This window comes from Leptodactylus fuscus, chromosome 2 (genome assembly GCF_031893055.1).
Source record: "Leptodactylus fuscus isolate aLepFus1 chromosome 2, aLepFus1.hap2, whole genome shotgun sequence".
NCBI classification, from domain to species: Eukaryota; Metazoa; Chordata; class Amphibia; order Anura; family Leptodactylidae; genus Leptodactylus; species Leptodactylus fuscus.
The window spans coordinates 177,003,764-177,029,711 of record NC_134266.1 but is presented as its reverse complement, the minus strand read 5'-3'; the positions used below and the strand labels follow the sequence as shown (position 1 = coordinate 177,029,711).

Sequence of the window (25,948 nt, the reverse complement as noted above, 5' to 3'; positions counted from 1 at the left end):
ATACAGAGAGGGCCTTGCCCCAAACATGTGTCACATTTTCTACACCAGAAAACTGAAATGGATGAGGAATTCCCCCCAATGACTTATTCAGCATTTCTCTAGAGTGAACACAAAAGGAGATCTAGAATAGTGCAGATAATATATATCTGTACAGCTGTATCCACCACGACCTCAGAGCAGGGATCTAGCTTCCAGCTGCAGCACATTACTAAGGTAGATTGCTTTTAGTGTTCACGTAAGTGGATATAATGTAATAAAACTTGATAACCTCATTAATGTAAATGTACAAGCAAATACAAATATAACTCAGCATGCTATTAGTATGCTTATTAGAAGTGAAGCCAGGTAATAGATCACATATATAATGCATGGAAATAATGTCCCAGGATACTAATATTTATAATCCTGCTTGCATAACTTGTCCATGATGAACTAATACGAGCAAGTTATTAATTATCTTACATCAAAACAAATGAGATTGGCTATAAATAAATATGAGGAGTCTTATCACAAGTCACATTCAATGTTTTGAGTTTTATTCTTTAATCTTCTTGGCTGTCTCTCCTTGTAAGCAGTAAGCTAGTATATTTCATACCTTTATTTCCTCAATACAGTATCTGTCCGTTCGTCTAGCGAAGAATACCAAGCAGTATTGTTTGCATGTTAATGTTACTGCTCAAAGAGGCATGTATCAGGCAGCAAGAGACCGAAGAGAATTAAAAATACTAAATTGAAGTTGAGGCGTGTTATCCTCTAGGCAGTCTATGGCTTCCCAGGGGATATCCATTTACCATTCTTAATGTAATGTACTTTCCCTTCAGTGGCATGAAACTAAATGGGTCTCCTGGTTGCATGCTTGCTACTGATTTCATTCTACGATGTTAGAGTCAAACACTTTGCCTGATAGGAAAAGTGATTGCTTGAGAGTTGGTTGATATACATTAGTGCATAAACAGCATGAAATGGTCTTATGCTAATTTTGGGTGTTATATGAAACGGCTATTTTAAGAGTTTTCAGCACTTTCTATTGTATGCTGTAGAAGTAACCTATAAAATATTAAACCTACATTGTAACGTTATAGGATTAGATATATTGTATTCTGCTGCTTATCAATGGCTTCTGAAATAAATAATATATGAAGATCTACTGTGTGTTTAAAGGGAGTCTTCCACCATCCAAATTGCTTCTAAACCACAAAGGTGTCATTCACACTACCGCTGTTCAGTCTGTTGTTTTGATCTTTTATAAGAACAAACCAACAAACTGTTAAACCTGACGGCTCGGATGATGCTTCAGTCTTCATTGAGGTTAGTGTTAAAAAAAACCACAAGAGCCTTTCTCCACCAGATTTCATGAGAAAAATGCAATATGTTGCCCATCTACTTGTAGTAGGAAAAACTGAGCCCCGATGGAAAAAAGCTTCCATGTATTTTTTTTTTTTTTTTTACACTGAACTCAAAGGTGTTCCGTTTGTATCATTAGTTCCATCAGTATTACAGACCAATGTTTTGATCTTATGACAGACTCACTGTATAAACTGTTGCAGGGCCAGTTAATGGTATAGTGAACATCACTTTTTTGCGTCAACATGCAATCTTGCTGCCAAGAAAATAAACTTCTAATACATATGTAAATGAGGTGTTCAATGTGCACAGGACATAGCTGCATGCACCAGTGCAACCATTTTTACCTGTCGGTAAAGCCTAGTACTGTCCCTAAAATAAAGATTGGCAAGTGCCAATGCGTGGTGGTTACAGGAGAAACAGGGGCTCCAGCAACTACAGGAGAAAGAGGTGCTCCAGCAACTACAGGAGAAAGAGGTGCTCCAGCAAACTTGACTATGTCTCTGGCAGACCTCACCCTTAAGGATAAGGGCCCATGGGACAATCCGCGGTGGGAACACATTGTGGTACTTCCTACAGCGTTTTAAACAGAAATTTCACTGAGTTTACCTCCACGGGCTGTGGTTTTTACCACAAAGTGGGCATGCAATTCAGATGAATCCCATCCACTTTGCAATTACTGTAAAACACCATGATTTTTCCCGCTGCGTTTCTGACGAAGGCAAATTGCGGCATTTCCGACCTGTGGGGCCCTGGCCTAAAAGTTGATTTACTTGCCGCCTTGGAACAAATAAATAAACTCTATGTCACTAACTAACCCTACGACAGTAAAAAAAAGTTGTATAGAACCCATTCTGCAGGTGGCAGATTCCCTTTCCAATATACAGTACAATACAAATTGATTTAAATGTAAACAAATATATAGATAGATTCGTATAGATAGATTAGATAGATATATTAATACATATTTATTCACATATATTCATATATATATATATACCATATATATAGTACAGACCAAAAGTTTGGACACACCTTCTCATTTCTCATTCAAAGAGTTTTCTGTATTTTCATGAAAATTGTAGATTCACACTGAAGGCATCAAAACTATGAATGTGAAATTATTTGAATGTGGAATTATATACTTAACAAAAAATTGTGAAACAACCGAAAATTGGCTACTTTGAAGAACCTAGAATATAAAACATATTTTCAGTTGTTTCACATTTTTTTGTTAAGTGTATGTGTTAATTCATAGTTTTGATGCCTTCAGTGTGAATCTACAATGTTCATAATCATGAAAATACAGAAAACTCTTTGAATGAGAAGGTGTGTCCAAACTTTTGGTCTGTACTGTACATGTTAGGTTTGGAAAGTAAAAAAAACAAAACAAAACATACTCACCTGTCTCTGGTCCTTCCGATGTCCTCCCAGCACAGTCTGATCCTGCTGCTCTATTGTCTTCTGTTGCCGAAAGTCCCCATCAGTTGTGACGTCCCATGTCCCTATCCTTAGTCTGCTGATTGGCCTAAGTGTCTATTCAGACGGCAGAAAATGAAGAGGAATTTCTCTTTATTTTCCACCACCATTTTCGCCCCAGTCTAGCCTTGAGAGGATGCCGATGCAGTGCATCAGCATTGCGTCACGGCACCCCACTCCTGATTAGGCCTGTATCAGGAGGGAATCTCAAGCTGCGGACCCTGTGGCTGAATCAGTCATGGAATCTGTGGCAAGATCGAGCAGGACGCTTCTTTTTTCCACATCCTGTTGCAATCTCTGCCTCCCATTGAAAAGAATGGAAGGCAGATTCCAGGTGGAATCTTCTGCGGATTTGGGAGGAAAATCCACAGAAAATCCCTCCATGTGAACAGACATTAAGTGAATCAGTTGTGTAACTTGCTCTTTGAAACATTTAAAAAGGGTTTTGTAACTGGACAACTCCACTAAAAGGAGAAAGAAAAGAAATATCCCTTACACTAGGTTCACACTAGTGTTCGGCAGTCCGTTCTGTGGTTTCCATATTCTGCATGCAGAAGACGGAAACCTGTCAGATCGGGTCCGACCGTGAGCGGCGGTGAGCGTTTTATGCTCTCCGCTGCAAACCATTTTTTTTTTAAATCTCACACAGAGTACTGCATGTCCGATTCTGTGTCCGGTTTAAAAAAAACGGTTTCGCGGCGGAGAGCATAAAACGCTCACCACCGCTCACGGCCGGACATCTTTCAAACCCATTCAAATGAATGAGTATGAAAGAGTCCTGCAGGTTTCTGTCTCCTGCCTCTGTTTTGTGCAGGAAACGGAAACCTGCAGAACGGAGACCGGGCGCAGATGTGAATGAGCCCTTAGTTATTCATATCCAGCGCTAGTGGTTAAATCATGATCTAATAATGCAACATAAATACATTATACCTTTATATCTATGATAACTGTGTAGGTTCAGCCACCTCCTAATCCATTCCACCCTCTCTTAACCCTTAAGTACCATCATGGTGTCTATCATACACCACTATCATACACATATCATAGTACTTAAAGGGGTTGTCCCATCACAAGGATCCTATCTATACTGCTTGTTAATGTGGATGTAAGACTTTTCCTAAATACACTGCTTCAGCAAAACTGCTTTGTTTGTCCACTATCTTACTTTATTCAACTTTTTGTGGCCACAGCCCTGACCTAGCTGCTCCTGAGTCAAATGATGTATCTGCTGCTCTCAGGAAAGGGGGGGGGGGAGGAGGGGCTAAGTGCACGGGAGCGAGCCTGTGTATCTAGCTATTCCTGTGTCTACACCATGTGACCTAGGTCCTGCACTCAGATAGAGAAGCTGCTTTCATTTCTTCTGTTCTCCCAGTTATCAGACTAGCTAATTCAGTTGTGTTCACTATGGCAGAGACAGGCAGTCTCTGTATGTAACACAGAATGGAGTTGCTGCTGCCTGTACTTCATACTTCAATGTGGGTGGGCGGAGCTACACACGAATTTGGGGGCGGAGCTAAACGGCAGGTTGCCTGTGAAACCCCGCCCACCAAATGATGCAAGAAACCAGGAAGGAAGAAGATTTTACAAGAGTGAAGACTGCTGAGTATGTGAGGTGGGAATACCCCTTTAAGGGTTAATTCCACTCTATCTTTGTTACAGTATCTACAGTATTTCTTCCCGTCGTCTTTTTATTACATCTTTCTCAGACAGTTTCTTTTGTGAATTTTTTCTCTTCTTTTTTCTCTATTTTCTATTGTATACTTAATGTGCAATACAGCAGCCAGCTTTACAATGACATTGACACCTTGCAACCACGATTTTGGGTTCATCAAGGATAAACTATATTGCTAATAATCACAACAACAAAAAATCTGCTTTTAGGCTGAGGCCCCACTTTGTGGAAACACAACTCTTTTTGTTGCAGATTTTGCTGTGTTTTTTTTTAATCCAAACCCAGAAGTGGATTGAGCAGAAGGGAGAAGTGTAAGAGCTTTCTATATATTTCCTTTGTATTTTCCATTCCTATTGTAGCCATTCTTAGCTTTGGTTCAATAAAGCGCAGCAAAATCTACAACAAAAAAAGCAGCATTTCCGCACTGTGGGGCCTTACTCTTACTTTGGTTCCATCTATCCATTGCTTATATCTGTCTCAGTACTTGGTGGTATTGCATAAACCACAAAAGACACTTTTTTTTAGCCCTGAATTGTCTCCACTCATTCTTGACAGTATAAGTGGAGAAAATGTCAGTAAGTTCAGTAAACTGGTCACTCAGTGAAACATGAAACACAGAAGGGGTCTATAAATATCTTAAGGCATGTCTAATAAAGTTAGGGCTTGTCGCTAGGCTACAACTCATTTCTTACACGTAGTGCTCTTTACAAGGTGTGAATGGGCTTGTGTCATAGTTCCCTGCATGTTGGACAGCTGGGGATATGTACAATCTGTAAAGGAGTAGAGATGAGCGAGTAGTACTCGATCGAGTAGGTATTCGATCGAATACTACGGTATTCGAAATACTCGTACTCGATCGAATACCACTCGCTATTCGAATGTAAAAGTTCGATGCAGAACCAGCATTGATTGGCTGAATGCTATACAGTCGGCCAATCAACGCTGGTTCTTCTCCTACCTTTAGAAGTCTTCTCTGTGCAGCTTCCCCGCGGCGTCTCCCGGCTCTTCATTCACTCTGTCAGGCAACGGGCCTGGGCAGAGCTGACTGCACATGTCTGCTTGTAGTGCGGGCATGCGCAGTTGGCTCTGCCCACACCCAATGCCTGGCAGAGTGAATTCAGAGCTGGAAGACGCCGCGGGGACGTTGCATGGAGAAGACTTCTCGGAGGATCCAGCCCGACCCTCACTCGTGGACTTGGTAAGTATAATTTGATCGAACGTTGCCTACCCCTGAAACGAGCATTTTCCCCCCATAGACTATAATAGGGTTAAATATTCGATTCGAGTAGTCGAATATTGAGGGGCTACTCAAAACGAATATCGAACTTTGAACATTTTACTGTTCGCTCATCTCTATAAAGGAGTCCTGCTTAGTCAGTGCCGATGGTCCTTTTTGTAATGATCAGTAAAGGTCCCAGCAGATGGACCTCCACCATCAGTAAATGATACCATATACAAGCCATATGGACTTAGTAACTTTAGTAGGAAACCCTCTTATGCCTACAGTAATTGCCATAATATCATCTCTTGCCATGTTTTCATCTTCTTAAGTCTTCTCCACCCTTGAAATTGATCAATAAATTCATAAAAAAGCTGTACAAAGCGATTGCTATCACAGTAAAACAATAGCACATAGAAGAAATGAGCTGATCAATAACTCTCACAAACGTCCACTGCTAGGTAGAATTATGCTTTAGGTCAAATTTTATTGTAATAAACAGGTTTTGCTTTCTTTTATATATTTACTTATTTTGTTTAGCAAGAAAAATAGATCTTATTATCTCAAGGCACAGAGAGCACTGCAAGTAAAATCTGTAATATTTATGTGGTGCATTTATTAAGTCATTCGACATCTATTTTGTGGAAAGTAGATTAGATTAGAAACTGATTACTTACATTAACAGTGATGGCGAGGACTAAACCATGACACCATCGCCTCTAGAAATACTTTACTGCCATCTAGTGTAGAAGCGGAGAACTGGACGCTGCTTTGTGAATACTAAACCCTTTCATTACTCTTTAGAAAATATTATCATAATTATTATTTTAGCAGGTATATAGTTATTATTTTCATAGCAGGGATGCGATTTCTGTTGATTGTAATATGGCTGCAACCGGGTATACAGAGGTACTGACCCTCAACGTCTCAAAACAAATTCAGTATGGCATCGTGCTAGCAAAACCCTTAAAAGGTTGCAAAGTAAAAATGTGTCGCCATATAAAGGATATCACTTTGTAATACGATATGACAAATACTGTCACAATATTGTCTTACAATGCTAACTGTCTCAATACACAAATAAAAGGACATGTCCAGCCATGAGGTTAGGAAAACATCTGTAGGGGTTTATACATTCACTATTAATACAGACTTGAGATTAGGCCTCAGATTTTGACATTACAGCACCTGTGTCATAAGGATTGATCTTATATTATGATGACTATGGTCTGTTTTAGCACTGCATGGACACTGAGCTAATCATCTTGGTATATGCCTTTTCATGTTTTGGTAGCTAAAAAGCTGATATACTCTATGGCCTTAACCCCTGTCTTTTTAACTAATTCAATAGGATTACGTGCAGAGTCTGTATAATGCCGTGTTGTACAGTCTCCAGGTGCTGTGTTACTGCCTTCACGAGACTCCAAGTGTGAATATATTCTCCACTTCAATCAATACTTCTATTGGAGTATAATACAACGTGCGGGCTTGTGTTAGAGCAAGGCACCATTTTTCTGTTGTATGCGTATAGATTGGGACAGGAATCTTTGCAGCGTTTCTGGTTTTTGCATTTACACAACTGCCTTTAATATAAATACTGTACTAAAACCGTAAGAATGAAAAAGTTTATCGATCGATCTGCTGCAACACTGCTATTGGAAAGGCTGAGTAAGGGTGCATTCACACTGAGTAAACGCTAGCTTATTCTGTAGAGTAAAATTACACTTGTAAATTTTGCTATCCCATTGACTTCAATGACATTTTACAGGCGTATTTTTACAGGCGTATTTTTTACAGGTGTATTTTTTACAGGCGTATTTTTACACTTGTAAAAAAATATCATTGAAGTCAATGGGATAGCAAAATTTACAAGTGTAATTTTACTCTACAAAATAAGCTAGCGTTTACTCAGTGTGAATGCACCCTAAGTGTTTCGAGAAACTGTTTACGTAACTCAATTGGCCAGAGGTGGACATAGACACTAAAGGGCCCCTGTGCAACTCCAGTAACATGGGCTCCTGGTCCTTTGTAATAAATAATTGATAGATAATAGATATATATGAGATACACGGGTAAACAGACTCTGAAGATAAATATGAGATAGATAGATAGAAGATAGATAGATAGACAGATAGATAGATATGAGATACATAGGTAAATTGGTTCAATAGATAAATATGAGAAGATAAGAGACATAAAGTATATGAGATATAGACAGAATGAAAGAAAGAGATGGGCTATATTTACCTACTGGCTGTTAGATATGTCCCTGTCATCTACAATGTATGCTAAGGATGGCTATATCCGTGTGTGTGTGTGTGTGTGTGTGTGTGTGTGTGTGTGTGTGTGTATATATATATATATATATATATATATACACTGTCTACCAATAAGTAGACCCATGCAAATGAAGATATCTGCAGTCGTGATGTACGTCACACTTCCACCGTTAAATAGGAAACAGCATTGGCATTAATCACACTCAAGATGCCACAAAGTGCAGAGCTTTCCAATTTTGAGAAAGGCGTAATTGTCGGGTACCACCAAAATAGCAAGCAAACTGAATTACTTAAAATCAAAAGTGGCCTATGTAATTACAAAGTGGAAGGTGAACGGTGATTGTGGGAATGTGCCCCGAGTCGGCAGACCCCCGAAACTGTGAGATAGAGACCGATGAGTGCTGGTCAGAGAAACCGCACCCAACCGATGGCTCACATACACCAGAAGTTTCATCAGGTATCTGGGAGTATTGTGTCCATCAATACCATCTGTAAGGAAGCAGTTGCTGGTTCTACCAACTATTGGATATGAACACATGTTGTTTTTCTATTCTACCACAGGTGTCCATATACTTATTGGCAGACAGTGTGTGTATATATATATATATATATATATATATATATATATATATATATATATACACTCACCGGCCACTTTATTAGGTACACCATGCTAGTAACGGGTTGGACCCCCTTTTGCCTTCAGAACTGCCTCAATTCTTCGTGGCATAGATTCAACAAGGTGCTGGAAGCATTCCTCAGAGATTTTGGTCCATATTGACATGATGGCATCACACAGTTGCCGCAGATTTGTCGGCTGCACATCCATGATGCGAGTCTCCCGTTCCACCACACCCCAAAGATGCTCTATTGGATTGAGATCTGGTGACTGTGGAGGCCATTGGAGTACAGTGAACTCATTGTCATGTTCAAGAAACCAGTCTGAGATGATTCCAGCTTTATGACATGGCATTGCATTATCCTGCTGAAAGTAGCCATCAGATGTTGGGTACATTGTGGTCATAAAGGGATGGACATGGTCAGCAACAATACTCAGGTAGGCTTTGGCGTTGCAACGATGCTCAATTGGTACCAAGGGGCCCAAAGAGTGCCAAGAAAATATTCCCCACACCATGACACCACCACCACCAGCCTGAACCGTTGATACAAGGCAGGATGGATCCATGCTTTCATGTTGTTGACGCCAAATTCTGACCCTACCATCCGAATGTCGCAGCAGAAATCGAGACTCATCAGACCAGGCAACGTTTTTCCAATCTTCAATTGTCCAATTTCGATGAGCTTGTGCAAATTGTAGCCTCAGTTTCCTGTTCTTAGCTGAAAGGAGTGGCACCCGGTGTGGTCTTCTGCTGCTGTAGCCCATCTGCCTCAAAGTTCGACGTACTGTGCGTTCAGAGATGCTCTTCTGGCTACCTTGGTTGTAACGGGTGGCTATTTGAGTCACTGTTGCCTTTCTATCAGCTCGAACCAGTCTGGCCATTCTCCTCTGACCTCTGGCATCAACAACGCATTTCCGCCCACAGAACTGCCGCTCACTGGATGTTTTTTCTTTTTCAGACCATTCTCTGTAAACCCTAGAGATGGTTGTGCGTGAAAATCCCAGTAGATCAGCAGTTTCTGAAATACTCAGACCAGCCCTTCTGGCACCAACAACCATGCCACGTTCAAAGGCACTCAAATCACCTTTCTTCCCCATACTGATGCTCGGTTTGAACTGCAGGAGATTGTCTTGACCATGTCTACATGCCTAAATGCACTGAGTTGCCGCCATGTGATTGGCTGATTAGAAATTAAGTGTTAATGAGCAGTTGGACAGGTGTACCTAATAAAGTGGCCAGTGAGTGTATATATATATATATATATATATATATATATATATCACAGTGCAGTGTCATGTCAGAGCTAAATTTGATAAATAAATATATTGATAATACTGCATTGCGTACAAATACTATTGGAATTTTTACATTCCTAAATAACTAACACAGGAGAGAATTTATTTGCAGGTTTTTCTAACCACACCAGGCTAAAAGATAGACTCACTCTGACCTCTAGTGGTGAAAAGTGTTAATACATATATGACATTACAATTGTAATTTGGGAGAAATTTGTTTATCTGTATTATTGTATTGTTTATCTAGCTAGCTATTTAGTCTATTGTATGCCGGACAACGTTAAACAGCTCTGATATGTTTTAATACTGAAAATGCTATCTTTGTAGGTTAACTACTTTTTGATTAGTAGCAACTGGCTGTTCGATGATTTTAGTGTAATAACTAAAAACTTAAAACTACAGGGTTTATTTTGGACAGCTGTGATTGGTGCAAAATAGCCACAAGTCATAAGCAGAATGGAGAAGTCAGGTAGATAAGAGAATGAGATGAAAGAGTATATAAGAAGATGAAGCAAGAGATTTGTAAAAATGTTCATTTATATTCTAAACAAAAGAAAATATGGAAAGACTTATGGAAAGCTAATATGCCTTGTGAATAACAGAAATGTTTGGCAGAAATGAATATAACCGGTGGTCTCAGGATAGAGCCAGTTTGATCAGAGGAATACCATTTAATGCCAACTCGATACACAGTGTTACGCCCGGTCCAGGGCCTGAAGGGGCAGCTCATGACACAGGATTCTATCTTAAATGTTCCTTAGAGCCCTGTGACATGTGATGTACTACTCCCTCAGGTCGTTCTTCAGATAAAGTTGACAGAATTTGACAGTGGACTGGTTGGAATGACAAATCTACATCCAGTATAACCCTAAGGCTTAATGCCTTGGGGTTTATAAGGATCATGACACTGGTAACAAATATATGAAAAAAAAAAAAAAAGAAATAACGTGAATAAAGTCGCTTATTAGTTTCTCCATCTTTTCAATACAAATAACCAGGTATCTCTATAGTGATCTGAACTCCGATTAGATGTCTAGCTTTAAATACCCTGCACAAAAATTTATAGATAAAGTTCTGCGTAAAGCCCACAACAGGAGGAGATCAGGAACGTACTGCATACTGTCTATCACTGATTAAAGATAAATCTGGCAGTGATACAAATTAATAACCTTAGCATACAAATTACATTTCTAAGGTCCAAACTGGGGGGGGGGGGGCAAAGGGTAGGCGAGTGGGGATGCATGGAGTATAACTTTCAGTCTATCATGAAAACCTGGAGGTCTCTGACAGCGCTAACAAGTGTCATTTTGGATTAGCCCTTCCCATTACAAGTATGTTGGCATCCTACAACATCCTGACAATGGTTTAAAACTGTTTTCCAACAATCTTGTGCAACTGGAGAAACCAAACAAATGTGAAAGACTGTATGATACCAGTAAGTCCAAAAGCTTCAAGTCTAGTCTCCTAGGCTCGGATATAAATCAGTCAAGGTGTAGCCATTAAGGCAAATACTTCACTATATATTCTGAAAAGATGTTTCACATGGGTTTAGGGAGGAGTCTGACCAATTAGACTCTCTGAAGGGGAGATGTAATATTCTGCACAGTGCTCAATAACTGGCTAAGAAAGCAAAGGCACTGCAGGATTGGAGTTTGGTAGAACTCGTCTATGTTTCTAGGAATATTTCCCTTAAATATAATTTTTAGTGGGGAAGTAGGGTCTATAGTTATTTTCGGAAGTAAAGTCGACATGAGAGAAAACAGAAGCAAAGGTAAAGTGGTTAACCATATAGCTTGAGATGGTTGCATGTGTTACCACTCGTGGATCGCTTCCATTGTCAACACTGAAATGCACTAAACCTAGAGGATGCCCATAGCAGTATATGATTACTTGGTCCCAGCAGGTGTTGTTCAACATCTATACTGTATGTTGCGATGCAAGATGGAGCCATTGAACTAGTTGGTTGGTGTATAAAAAAATATCTGGTAGTGCAAAGCCTTTACTTCTATATTGGCTGGGAGAACGCTGTTCTGGGATGGCGGCCATTCTATATAGAAAGTATATTATTAACTGTTTGGAAAAAAAAGATGGTGGTGTGCATTGGAACTGCCTGAAGCACATACAGGAGGCATGGAAAGTATGTCTTTAAGGCTAAGGCGCCATTTAGTGGGCCACAGCAAAAAAAACACTATGGGAAAAACTGCAGCAGAAACGCATCACAGTATTTGCCGTAGAGCTTTCTGTTTTAACCCCTTCCCGCCGATGGCACTTTTTGACTTCCTGACCAAGCTCGATTTTTCAAAACTGACATGTGTCACTTTATGTTGCAATAACTTTGGAACGCTTTAACTTACCAAAGTGATTTTAAGATTGGTTTTTGTAACACATTGTACTTCATATTAATGGTAAATTTTGGTTGATATGTTTTGTGTTTAATTATGAAAAAATTGGAAATTTGGTGGAAATTTTGAAAAATATGCATTTTATAAAGTTTGAAATGATGTGCATTGCATACTGATAGTCAGACCGCCAAAATTATATCATAAATCTCATGTCCCAGATCTCTGCTTTATGTCGGCATCAAATTTTAGGCGCCCTTTTAATTTAACATTATAAGATTTACAAGTGAAACAACAATATTCAAAATTTTCAAGAAATTTCCCAAACCCATTTTTTAAAGGGACTAATCCAGTTATGAAGGCGTTTTGAAAGACCCTTGTATTAAAGCCCCCCATAAATCACCCCATTTTCAAAACTGCACCCCTTAAATAAGCCAAAACAACATATACCTAGTAGTTTAACCCTATAAGTGCTTAACAGGAATTAATACAAAATGGAGGTGAAATTTTCAAATTTGAATTTATTTTACTAATATTTTCGTTTAGCCCTAGAATTTGCACATTCACAAGGGGTTAAAGGAGAAAACGCATCCCACAATTTGTTAGGCAAGTTCTCCCGACTACCATAGTACCCCACTTGTGGGGTTAATCTAATATATGGACGCACAGCGAGACGCAGGAGGGAAGACGCGCCAAGGAGCTTTTAGAGGGCAGATCTGGCTGTGATCAGTTTCAGGAACCATGTCGCATTTACAAAGCTCTTGAGGAGTCAAAACAGTGGAAACCTCTAGAAAGTGACCCCATTTTGAAAACCGCACCCCTCAAAGAATTTATCAAGTGATGTAGTGAGCATTAGTAACCCCGAAGTGAATATGTAAGCTGTGTGGAGTAAATTGGGTACACCAAATCCCATTCTATTTTCCCACTAGCTCCTATAACACTGACAGGAAAGAGGGGCATTCTGGGGGGTCAGCGCTGGTGTATTCTCTCTTATAAGCTCTAAATATGAGGTGTCCCCTGAAAACGCTCGCACAGATTATACATTTTCTTCTAGTCACGGCCACTTATGTCCTAATGATTTGGCGACTTTTAGGGTTTTTGTCTTCACATTGTACAAGCTAGATTTTTATTTTTATCTTCTGGCAATGTGGCCATATGAGGGCTTGGTGTTTGCGGTATTAGATGTGCTTTTCAATGCCTCCATTTTGGGGCCTGTAACTTATTGACTACATTTTATTAACTCTTTCTGGGTGGATGTAAAAGGAAACATCAATTCTGGCATTGCTTTTTAGCATTTATTTTTTTTCCCGTGCAGCGTACAGCATAAGTAACATGTAACCTTTATTCTGCGGGTCACTACGGTTACGGCGATACCTCATTTATATTATTTTTTAATGCTTTGCTATTTGTGCAGAATAAAATTCAATTTAGGGAAAAAAATCAATTATTTTTGCATCGCCATCTTCTGAAAGGCATAACATTTTTATTTTTCGCTAAACAGAGCTGGTTGAGGGCTTATTTTTTGCGGGAACACCTCTTCTTTTTATTGGTACCATTTTGGTTTTCATCTGACCATTTGATTACTTTTTATTGAACATTTTGTAAGGGAAAGATGGTGAATAATCATTATTTTGTGCGGTTTTCTACGTTGTTAAATAATGTTTTAATTTTATTGTTCAGGTTATTACGGACGCAGTGATACCAAATATGTAATGTTTTTTTCTATTTTTCTTTATTTTACATAATAAAACATTTTATATGAGGAAAATGGGATTTTTGGGGCTTTATTTATTTCTATTTTATTTTAAATTTATTTAAACTTTTTTATTTTTACTTTTTTCCAACTTTTTTTTTCTGTCCCCATGGGGGATTGAAGCAGTGATCGGCTGATCACTGCTTCACTACATATACGCTGCAATACACGTGTTACACGAGTTTTGCATTGTATAGGAGGCTGTCAGCCTGTGTGGACGCACAGGCTGACAGCTTCCTTTACGGCAGGATCAACCAGGTGCGTGAAGGGGGTAAGTGATGGGGCAGACCCGGGGTCACTGATCAGACCCCGAGCTGCCCCCTACGAACACCGTCACCCCCCGAAACCGGCGCGGGGGGTGCCGATCGGCACCATTTTAGAACGAAACCCCTGAGGTGCCGGCGGTCATGTTGACCGCCGGCATATCAGGGGTTAACACCCGCGAGCGGACCCGGTTCCGACCGCGGGTGTTACGGAACATTGTCAGCCGTGTATTACGGCTGACACCCGCAGTGCATGGTCCGCACAGTTTCTGTGTGCGCACCATGCATCCGCAGTAATAGTACGGCGGTTTGCGGGAAGCCCTTCCCGGCAGCGCCGTACTATTACTGACGATGTCGGGAAGGGGTTAATTATACCTATAGGGTAACCACAGGAGTTTCCGTTGGTATGATTGACATGCTGTGATTTCCAAAACTGTAACGGTTTTGGAAATTGCAGCATTTCCACAGTGCATATTTTTCTGCAACGGGCGGATGGTATTTGCTAGAATTCCATCCACTTTGCAGGGACTGTAAAACAGTTATGTCATTTAGGGCACCAGCCTAATATATTTTTCCTGTGCACCCAGGATACATATGGACGTTTAAGGTGCTGGAGAGCAGGTGAGTATAAATCAATGTGTAAAGCAGGTCTGGGTTAGCTGGAATTTGGATTCCTATGTCATTTATAGTCTTATCTGGCCAATGGGGAGTTTGACATTAATGACGTAATGACATGAAGGGGAATAAAGAGATTTCAATGGGATTGAAAAAAACGTAAGATATGAAAGGGATGCTGAATTTTATGAACTCACAACGTAACATCCAAACTTTATGTACAAAGTGGAAACAGAAACTACCCCTATCAAATGAAAGGAAGCAATAATGGGCTGTTACAATTTAGCCATCATACTTTGAGTTAATTTATCAATTAACCCTTTCCCGACGCAGATATTTTCGATTTTCGTTTTTGACTCCCTATCTTTCAAACCTCATAACTTTATGTTATTTGTCCATTCACAGAACCACATGAGGGCTTAATGTTTGTAGGACAAATTGTACTTTGCAATGATGCCATTTAATATTCTATATGATGTACTAAGAAGATGGAAAAATCCAGAATGGGGTAGAATTGGAGAAAAACTGCATTTGTTACAGCTTTGTTTTGTTGCCATTCACTCTGCAGCCAAAATGACATGTCACCTGTAATCTATGTGTTAGTACAAATCTAGGGATAAAAAATTCATATAAATTTTTTTCACATTTTAACCTCTTTAAAAAAGTCCAAATCTTTGCAAAAACAAAAATTCTTAGAGTCATCATATTCTGACACCCGTAACATTTTTATATTTCCATGTACAGGAATGCATAGAGCATAATTTCTTGCGGGGCCCGATGTACTTTTTAGTTACAACATTTTGAGCCATGTCTGAGGTTTTGATCACTATTATTCAATTTTTTATGGAATAATGGCTTGGCTCTTTTCATTTTCTTTTCTAATATGTCAAAAATATTTCTATTTGTAGACCTGGCATTTTCATATTCAGGGATTTATAATTTATTAGAAACCAGAAAAGAAAAAATGGTTTAGAGCTCACCCAGTCTTGAATTTCTGCAGATTCTTCTTACATGCTTCGGGGTGCACAGCACATTTAGGATAGCGAATGGTTAGTGAAGTTGTTTGAAAAAACATGAAAAATTTCTAATTTATGTTTGTGTTTGTTTATTAATCTTTATTTCAAATCTAGAGAAAGGGTGTGATTTGAATTTTTAGGGGTGTTAAATATATTTTTTTTCAATTTTTTTATTTTATTTTACAATTGTATTAGTCTTCCCCTAAAGGTCTTAAACCTGAAATCATTTTACTGCAAAACAACTGTATTGCAGTCTATGGGACTTTTGCTACACTACTGTTGAGTCATTTCATAGACCAGCCGCAATAGTTATATTCCTATGGCGGGCTCCTGGCTGCCATAGGACCAGGACACCTCCCACAATGTTGCCGCATGGGAAATGGCCTGCAACATAAAGGGGCTCTTTTTACACTTTGGGAAGGAGGGGGGCATATTAGAGCATAATGCCCGGATGATCATACTGATGTACAGTGGAAACCCGGTAGCTTTAAAGACCTGACATGGTGATAAGGGGTTATACACTTACATATAGCAGGAGGCACTGAGCAGAGGTAGTTTTTTTTGGAAAAGTCAGTAAGCAATCCTTTTCACAGAGGTAGACACTGATAGTGAAGGGCCCCTGTGCAAGAAGTTTGTCTGCTCCCCCCTTCCTTTAACAACAGCTTCTCAAATGCAAAATGTCTTCCATATTGGACACATTATGCATACACGTCACTGACACATTAGAACCATGATGTTTACACATAAGACGCATCCCACACATAAGCCACTAAGAAGTTTGACACATGATATACAAACACTGGGTGCAGGAGTGAACCTAGCCATAATCGGCAGCATAAATAATATGTCCACCCCTGACTAAACTATTTCCTTCTTTACCCTAAGTCTTACACAAAATAACTAAAGGAATACTCTGAGCAAAATTATATACTGTGCGTGCATTGACTGTGGATATAGTACATGGCAAGGGATTCTCTCATTGGTGTTATCTGTGTGCCTATGTAGACATACTGTGCATGAAACTCTTCCTATCCATGCTGTTACTTTTAGTCCTACAAGTGGCCCACGCACTGACACTATATGCTGGACTGACATGGAGAAATCTATCTACAGTGAGTGAACTGTTCCAATTTTTGTATATGTTTACCTATACGGTGCTTTACTGTACACTACATTTATTTATCACATAAATTTTTTATTTTTTTTTTAAAATTTCAAATTGTGTTATTGTTGCACATGCAATATTTATCCTAGGCCCATACACTATTTCCTTATCCCAGATATCCCAGGTAATATATGAAGCTGGTGTGTAATCCTTTATAGTGTGTACGCTGTAATATAGTGACTCGCCTCCATCACCATAGAGCAATCTCTCAAATATTTCAGAACATTTCATTTGCTTTATGCTACTTCTTGGCTATTTGATCATCCTTTGAAGCTATTTGTGGATGTAGCTAATTCACTTTACTGCTATGTAATAGCCACCATTGCCTTGTAAAAGACTATTATTGCCTTAGATTAACAATTATGTTCTAATTGTAAAGTATCCATTGGATATTTGGTTACTGTCACCTGAATAGAGATCAGTAGTAAATGTCTAATGGAAGATAAACTACAGAAGCAGACCATTAAGACACAGTTTATCTTAGAATCCTTGTATTTGACATTGCCTTGGTCGGTTTACATACTGAAGTCAGTTTATTGAATAAGTGGGCCAAAAGTCACAAGTTTGAGTACAAACAGGGGCGAACACAAATTATTATTTTCTATACCAGAAAACTGGCATACATATTGGGCATTGATACATGCCACAGCTGTATTTTCAATAATATTCCATATGTGCAAGTGTGTTTAATAATGTTTCATTGTTATGTAAGCTCTAAAATTGTTACTGAAACATACAGATGAGAATTTACAGTGTCAATGTAAGTCCATTCTAAGATGTTATTCATATTGTTTTCCTTTATATGATTGTGTTTCATGACCTTGTACAGAATTGTTTCAGTTCTAGGGCTGTAATGGGATTTAATATCAGCATTGGCATTTTTAAACACACAAGCCTACTACCTGTCCATACATACTATCCAGAGCAGATACAGATGTGAGCTCCATATAGGGATCACAATGTATCACAATATTTTCTATAAATATGTCTTTGTAGAATGGGAGGAAATCCAAACAAACACAGGGAGAGCATACAGACTCCTTGCAGATGTTGTTCTTGGTGGGATTTGAACCCAGGGGTCCAGCGCTGCAAGTTTGCAGAGCTAACTACTGAGCCACCGTGTTGCCCTGTTGATGGGGGTTTTGTCTCTCCTCCCACCTTAGAAAGTTTACTCAGGTTATTATAATTGACAAATCGGAATTTACAGATCAGCTGTTTTTGTGTGAGAGCTTTTGCCTCTGCGTTGTACTCCTCTGGTGCCAGCACTGTATTTTTCCCAGCAGCTGTTCTGAGAATTGCATCATTTTCCTATTCACTTATATGTGACAATACTGCTAAGAACAGCCTCTACAACAAACCTGCTAGATTCCATCCACATTATGGTAGTCCTTGTTCCTGTTACACAGTGTGTGGCATCTATTGTACAGTAACTATACAAGAGGCAGTAAAATGTTTTACTTGGTTTTTAAGTGCACAATGTTAGTTTCCACTGAGATAAACTGATTTTTGGGTTCTACTTACTGGAAGCCTCTTGAGTTCAGCTATTGTATGCACAAAAATTGCTGTGTAACTTTGGAAAACAAAATTGTTGCAGGGTATACATTACATCCATTATATAAAATTTGCTATAAAATGGTAAATTACCGCTGGTACTACACATGTTGAGTGAATAAAACTCAGAAGTGTCCTGTAATCCCAAACAACATAACATTTTTCTTCGTTTTCTCCTGTATGCTACTTCAGACTCTTCAAAGGCAACCTAAGGCAATGCTTTATGCTGAATGTGGGGAATTCATCATTGCACACCAGAGATGTAGATAATTATCCGACCTCACTATATACAGTAAATAATGACCCCACCAGACTGTAAGCGTAGAGAATGATCCCATAAAATTATAGATATCGATAATGATTTCACCTAAAATAATTGTTGCCCACTGTATAAATGTAGGTCAACATAGATAGTCAATACACTAAACTCTAGTCTTTGATAATGACTCCACCATAGATGTAGATAATAACCCCACCATACTGAAGATGTAGATAGTAACCCCACCATACTGTAGATGTAGATAAGAACCCCACCATACTGAAAATGTAGACAATAATCCCACCACACTGAATATGTAGATAATAATCCCAACATACTGTAGATGTAGATAATAATGTCACCATACTGAAGATGTACATAATAACCCCACCACACTGAAGATGTAGATAATAATCGAAACACACTGAAGAAATAAATAGTAATCCCACCAAAGTGTAGATTTAAAGAATTATCCCACCACTCTTTAAATGTAAAGTATAATTTTACCACAGATGTCCACCAAGCTAGCAGTTATAAATGTGCCCCCCCCCAATCTCATGGACATGTTCAGAGATGTGTATCACAAGTTAAACAACCTTTCTAAAAGCTACATGATTTCATGATAAATTATCACAAAGGGATGAGTTAACTTTTGTTTTTGTGTCTAGGTACAATAACACACTTCTATTAATATGTTGTAATATTGTGTTGAAATCATCAAGGTAAAGATGAGTTAAGTGTGGGATTGAGCCGATCTTGAGATCTTCAGATCATTTTTCATTCAAACCCGATCCCGATCCCAATTCCGATCCCAATGCAAGTCAATGGGATTTTTTTTAATAATCGAAGATCGTATTTTTAAAACGATCCTATTCACTACACAGCATGGAATCCAAAAATTGAAACAACATGCTGTGTAGTGATTGAAAAAAAAATCCCCCGGCTACTTAGCCCCCATGGTGTACACTTACCTGGACAGATCCGCTGCCACTGCCCATTGTTCTTGCTCCTCTTCTCTCATTTACAGGCCTTCAGAGCGCCGTGCATGCCCCTGCCTCCTAGGCTAGTGTTAGAGATGCTGGGAGAAGGCAGGGCTTGTTGTGGCTTAGGAGAGTATGGGCGGGTACAGGGCGGGGAGACGTGAGTGCATCACTCATGTCTCCCCTCCCAGAACCCGCCCACACTCTCCTAAGCCAGAAGCCCCGCCTTCTTCCTAGATCTGTATGAGAGATCCGGACCGATAAGAATGGGGAACGACAGCAGCAGCGGATCTGTGCAGGTAAGTGTTAGCTACTAGAGATGTTAGAAGGGGTTGAAGAGATGAGCAAGTACTATTCAAAACTGCCATTTAGAATAGCATGCTCTCATTAGAATGAATGGACGCAGCTAGCACGCAGGGAGTTAAGCGACCAGATGCCAGCATAGGCTGTGTGCCAGCTGTATCCGTTCATTCTTATGGGAGCGTGCTATTCCAAACGTCAGTTTCGAATAGTACTCGCTCATCTCTATTTAGCTTTTCCCACAATGCTTGGCCAGTAGCAAAGCATTGTGGGAAATAACCTCCAACCTCGATCCCACCTAAAAAGATCAGGATCGGAATTCCGATCGCGATCGTGAAATTTAATCGATTGCCGATCGGAATCCGATCTTTTCCGATCCCGATCGCTCAACCCCAGTGTGGACACGTCTGTATCTTATTATCACCACAGGCAGGACTATAAGGAAAGGTGACACCTGTATTATGAAGTTGAATGCAAATAGGATCCATCATTGACAATAAAGTAGGTAATGGACACAGCTCACTTCTTCTTCCTTCATGGACAATGGCCTATGCATAGGCAATAGAATATGCCTACAATACAACCTAATGTTACTATATTAAATGTTACATGATAGTCAAGAACAAATTTTACAATGGGTCCCATGAGCTTCAAGCTCAGCTTTTAGACATGAGTACCTGTATGCTTCAAAATAAATCTAGCTTTAAATATTCTGTGTTTGCCCTTTGGCTCCAACATCTATGGTATATGACTAACCCTTATGCCCTTACTTACCATAATAACCATCTCTGAATATGACCAAATAACAAAGTTCACTGCCTCAATGATCAGGTAAATATAACTAGTAGTGTTTGCCATACTTCCCTACACTGGTACATTATCTCTATTCATAGTCCATGGATTATTAATCTTAATGATAGTTCCACATACCTCATTGTATAGAGCAGCGTGCCATCATCCTCAAGGCGCAGTAGTTTGTTGGGAGTAGTTATGTTGTGAGCAATTGATTTTTTACCATTGTGGAAAAAAGTGTCAGGTGTCCAGATTTTACTGGCCAGTAAATTGTTAAGTGGAAGACGTTGCATAGGTCCTTGAAAGCTAAGTCTTTCATCTTTCCAGCTCTGGCGGAAAAATACATCAATGGTGTATTCCTGTCAAGCAAAATCAATGGTCAGCATTTTTAATATTTATAATCGATATTGGCTTACATATATTGTCTTGAAATTGTTCAATTAAATCTTGTCTTTTGTTTTCTTTTACTCTTTTACAAAAAGTTGTCAGGAAAAATATGCAAATATTTTCCCATAATCCCCCCATGGAGCAAAAAAGGCTTTTGTAAGACTCCATATGCCTGAGAAGGTGATCTCTCCTTAAGGAGCGATATGATCCCCAGAAAAAGTTGTCAGACATAAAGGCAAAGGGTCCAAAATAGCACCACATTTGTCCACAGGCGGTATCTGGTATTGCAGTTAAACTCTGTGTGCAGAACTGCAACATCAGACACATCCAAGAGGCTAGAGAAACACCAACACCAATATCTATCAAAAATGTTATATATATATATATATATATATATATATATATATATATATATATATGTAAACTTAATTATTATGCAATGTATATGATGTTTCAGGTAGAATATGTGATAAATTAATAAGCTGGTAGGATCTGACAGCTGTGACCCCCCCCCCCCCTTCCCCAGTTCACTTTAACGTACTGCACATCTTGAATCAATGTTACCTTTTCTAAACATGAGAAATTATTTTACAATCCTAGTCTCCAACATGTGGATCACTATTTTCCTTTAAATGATAAATTGTGAAAAACTAAAATCTAAAAATAATTGGATGTGACATTATTCTAACGCAATCTTGTTATTAATTGCCTGTAATGCCAAACATGCAGCTCTTACAAGTGCAGTCAGTCGGTCCTTACATCCCCTGCACAGCAGAATTGCTGCCACCCACTGTGCCGAGACTACAAAACGCTCCATTCAAGTCAATGGGCTTGTGCAGCAGTTCACTGCGCAGTGGGAGCTTAACTAGCACTGCTCTTATTTATTCTTAGGATCAGTGGGGGTCCCAGAAGTTGAACCCCCACAGTTAGTAAGTGATGGCATATTGTACCTTATGGTGATATTCTATCAATTCTAGAGGTAGAAGCAACCTTCAAAAATGTTATGAAATACATTTGTTATGAGGAGCATTAAGAGGTGGGAAGGAAGGAACACAGGTTAGGAAGTCCAGAAAAAAATGACAGGGTAAAAATGTTTTGTTAATATATATATATAGTTTAAAAAACAATTAATTAACTAATTAATTAATTAATTAATTAATCATAAGCATAGTTATGCAAGCAATATTTTTAACCCCTTATTTATTATCAGTTCCACTTTGCACTGTTTAGAGGAGAAAGTAAATGGTCGGTCCAGCCCAGTCATCTACATGGCCACCATGTTCTTGTTACATTTACAATTCAGCCCTGCACAGTCATATTTGCTCCTTGTCGTTGCTACTGAACCACTATTCCTATGCAATGCTATGCAATGCATTAAGAGCATTTTTACATATCCTGTACAATTTTCCTAGAATTCATTTGCATATTCCCTATTGTATGAATATAAACGTTGAATGAAAATTAATGTGTAATAAAATGAAATAACTAAAAGCAGTCACATTTTGTAAGGTGCTCACCCATAACCCTCACTGTCAGGAGGGACCTAACCAACGAGGAATCTTACTCATAAAATAATAATATTTCCTGGAAAACTTTCCTGCATTTCTTACAGTTTGTGACTAAGACTGCAGCAGGACATTTCATGTAAGTTGCGGTAATATCTGCGCTAACATAATTGATCTACTTCTCCCATAGCTAGGTGATCTTCATTTCACACAGGCGGATGTTATGCAATGGGTTGTTTTACATACACAGTATAACACAATATTATATAGTATAATATGACATATAATACTGTGAAGAAACCAGCATTATTCATGTACATGTGGAATGGGTTATCTACAGTATGCAGAGGACACCCAAGCAAAGAAGGAGAGAACATACAAACTCCACACAGATGTTAGACCACTAACTACTTATAGGGGAAAATAACTTTTTTTTAATGTATTTTCTAATGTATTCTCCATCTACCTTGCATAAAAGTATGGTTCTGCAATGCTCAACTTTCTACATTTGCAATAGAGTGCAGGGACCACTATGGGGCATAATAGTGTATGTGCAGGAATCTGGTTTGTGTGAGGGCCCATGTGTTCACCCACTGGTATGTGAGTTATATTTCTGTCTCGTACAGGAGTCATGTCTGTAATTTTGTGGACACATTTGACCTTCTGCCATGTATCCCTAGTTGTGTGAATGCATTTGGCCTTACATCTGCAATATTTGCATGATATGTCTGTCTGTGTGCCATTTTTAACCTTCAGGCTTCTGTTATGTATGGATGTATCTATGCTGCTTGTTGTCTTCTGGCTTCATGGTTATGGCCTATTTTGGCCTACAAGCTTCTGTTATCTTTATACCCCATGCTACCTGTGGACTATGGGCTTCTGACATTTTTATACTTCTGCTACCTGTAGCCTATGGACTTCTGTCATTTTTATACCTCTTCTACCTGTGGACTATGGGCTTTTGTCTTTTTTATACCTCTGCTACCTGTAAACTATGGGCTTCTATGTTTGGATGTACAAGGCACTTGCCTGACAAAAACAGTGATAGCTACAAGCTAGTTCCTATACTGCCTGAATATCAGACCTTTAGGCTGAGTTCAGATGGGGCTTTTTCGGTTTTTTGGTCCGGAATATGAAGCGGCCTCTGCATCAAATTCCGGACCAAAAAAACGATAGCCGCGACTGGATGCAGCGCCAGCATCCAGTCGCGGCACTCCGCTCTGGATTAGGCCCAAATGAATGGGCCTAGTTGGGAGGGAGTGTCTTCAGGCGGACGTCCACGGCTGAACCGGCCGCAGAATCCGCCTGAAGAATAGGCATGTCGCTTCTTTTTTTCGTGAGCGGGAACAAACCGCTTGCGAGAAAAAGAAATGACCGGCACCCTTTGATTTCAACTCAGCCTTAGTGTAAGAATATAAAATAGTAATATAGAACAAATGTTAACATTACAATTATCATTAGCACAAATTCAGTTTCTTCTATAACTTACCATTTCTGTATCTGACACTGGTCCAAAACTTGTAACATAAATGTCTGTTTTCACTTGAGTAATTCTTTCTGAAAACAGGAAAACATACAGTGATTATTTTTGGACACTATTTCATATACAGTGCATATCCTGAAAGATACATTTCAGTGCAGTTTAATGCTGTCCTTGTTCATAGTTATATATGTAAGCCTAGTAATTGGCTGGTGGTGAGTATTTCGCATGCTGTTAACTTTTCAGAACTTTGTTGTCCCCCTCCTTGCGTACAAGTCAGTTATCCTCTAGCTCACTGCTACAAGGATCTCAGTAGGGCTGCTCGCTCACGCATAGTGTAGCAGAGCTTAGCAATTGCAATTAATTGTGAATCTTTTCCGACAGCATCTTCCACTTCCCCTGTCTATAGACTTCTATGTAAAAGTAAATGAGCTAGATAAATGGAGAAGGATGCTATGTTTCATTAATAAGAAATATAACACAGTTTCTTATATTTCCTAGTACCATTCATTTGTGAAAAGTTGCTTGTTAATTGACGGTATGCTGCTCAAGATATTGTGTAATCATCTTTTACAGTCTGGAAGCTCTGAATGGGTGTTCTATCCAGGAGGTACCAGGTTAGGGGAGAGGGCTATGGGTGTTTTGTAAGTTTGGGGGGTTTTTTTATTATCCAAAATTCGATATTATTCACAATGAAATAAAACAACTTTTTATAGTTTCCTATGGTCTTTAACCCCTTTCCACCAGTGACATTTTTTTTATTTTTGTTTTTGATTTCCCACCTTCCAAACTTTTTTATTTTTCTGTTCTTAGAGCCATATGAGGGCTTGCTGATTGCAGGATAAATTATTCCTCATAATGGTACAATTTATTATTCTGTACAAAGTACTGGGAAGCTGGAAAAAAATTCTGAATGGGGTGGATTTGATGAAAAAGCGCATTTCTACAAATTTCTTACGGGCTTCGTTTTTACAGCGTTAATGCTACAGCCAAAATGACATGTCATGTGTATTCTATGTTTCAATAAGATTCCAGGGATACCAAATTTATATGCTTTTATTTACATTATAACCCCATAACAAAAAATTTAAAAAACGTGCAAAAAATATTTTTTTCTAAAAGTCGCCATATTTTGACGTCTGGAACTTTTTTATATTTCCATGTACAGGGATGCATAGGGTGTCTTTTTTGATGGTTATACTTTTTAGTTAAACCATTTTGGGGAATGTCTATTGCTCTGATCACTTTTTATTCAAATTCTTATCAGAGGCAAAACTGTGAGAAATGGTGGATTGACACTTTTGATTTTTTTCCTACTACGGTGTTTACCGCACAGAAAAATATTTTTATAACTTTGTAGACCGGGCATTTTCCTACATACCTAATGTATATGTTTTTCACAGTAATATTTTATTTTTATAAGTATTCCAGGGAAAGGGGGGTGATTTGAACTTTTAGTTATTTTTTAATCCTTTTTGTACTATATTATTAGCCCCCCTGGCGGCTTGAACCTACAGTCATTTGATTGCAAGTCTCATAGACTGCAATACAACTGTATTGCAGATTTGCTATATAGATAATAAGGCTGGTGATAGACCAGCCTCAATGGCTATAATGCTATGGCTATCCTGGGAG

The 25,948-nt window shown here is 38.9% G+C and overlaps 2 protein-coding genes across 3 annotated transcripts in view; one reads left to right on the top strand and one right to left on the bottom strand.

Moving 5' to 3' along the window:
- The window catches only part of GABRB3 (gamma-aminobutyric acid type A receptor subunit beta3), a 297,693-nt gene that overhangs the window by 40,276 nt on the left and 231,469 nt on the right, over window positions 1-25,948 (top strand). The gene's annotated exons all lie outside the window — the stretch shown is intronic.
- GABRA5 (gamma-aminobutyric acid type A receptor subunit alpha5) overlaps window positions 1-25,948 on the bottom strand; it is a 145,730-nt gene that overhangs the window by 72,956 nt on the left and 46,826 nt on the right. For both annotated transcript variants that reach the window (XM_075265190.1, XM_075265191.1), the window contains exons 4-5: window positions 24,323-24,390; window positions 21,080-21,300 (exon numbers count right to left, since the gene is read on the bottom strand). In XM_075265190.1, coding sequence (XP_075121291.1) covers window positions 21,080-21,300; window positions 24,323-24,390 — 289 coding nt within the window. The remainder of the gene's footprint in view (window positions 1-21,079; window positions 21,301-24,322; window positions 24,391-25,948) is intronic.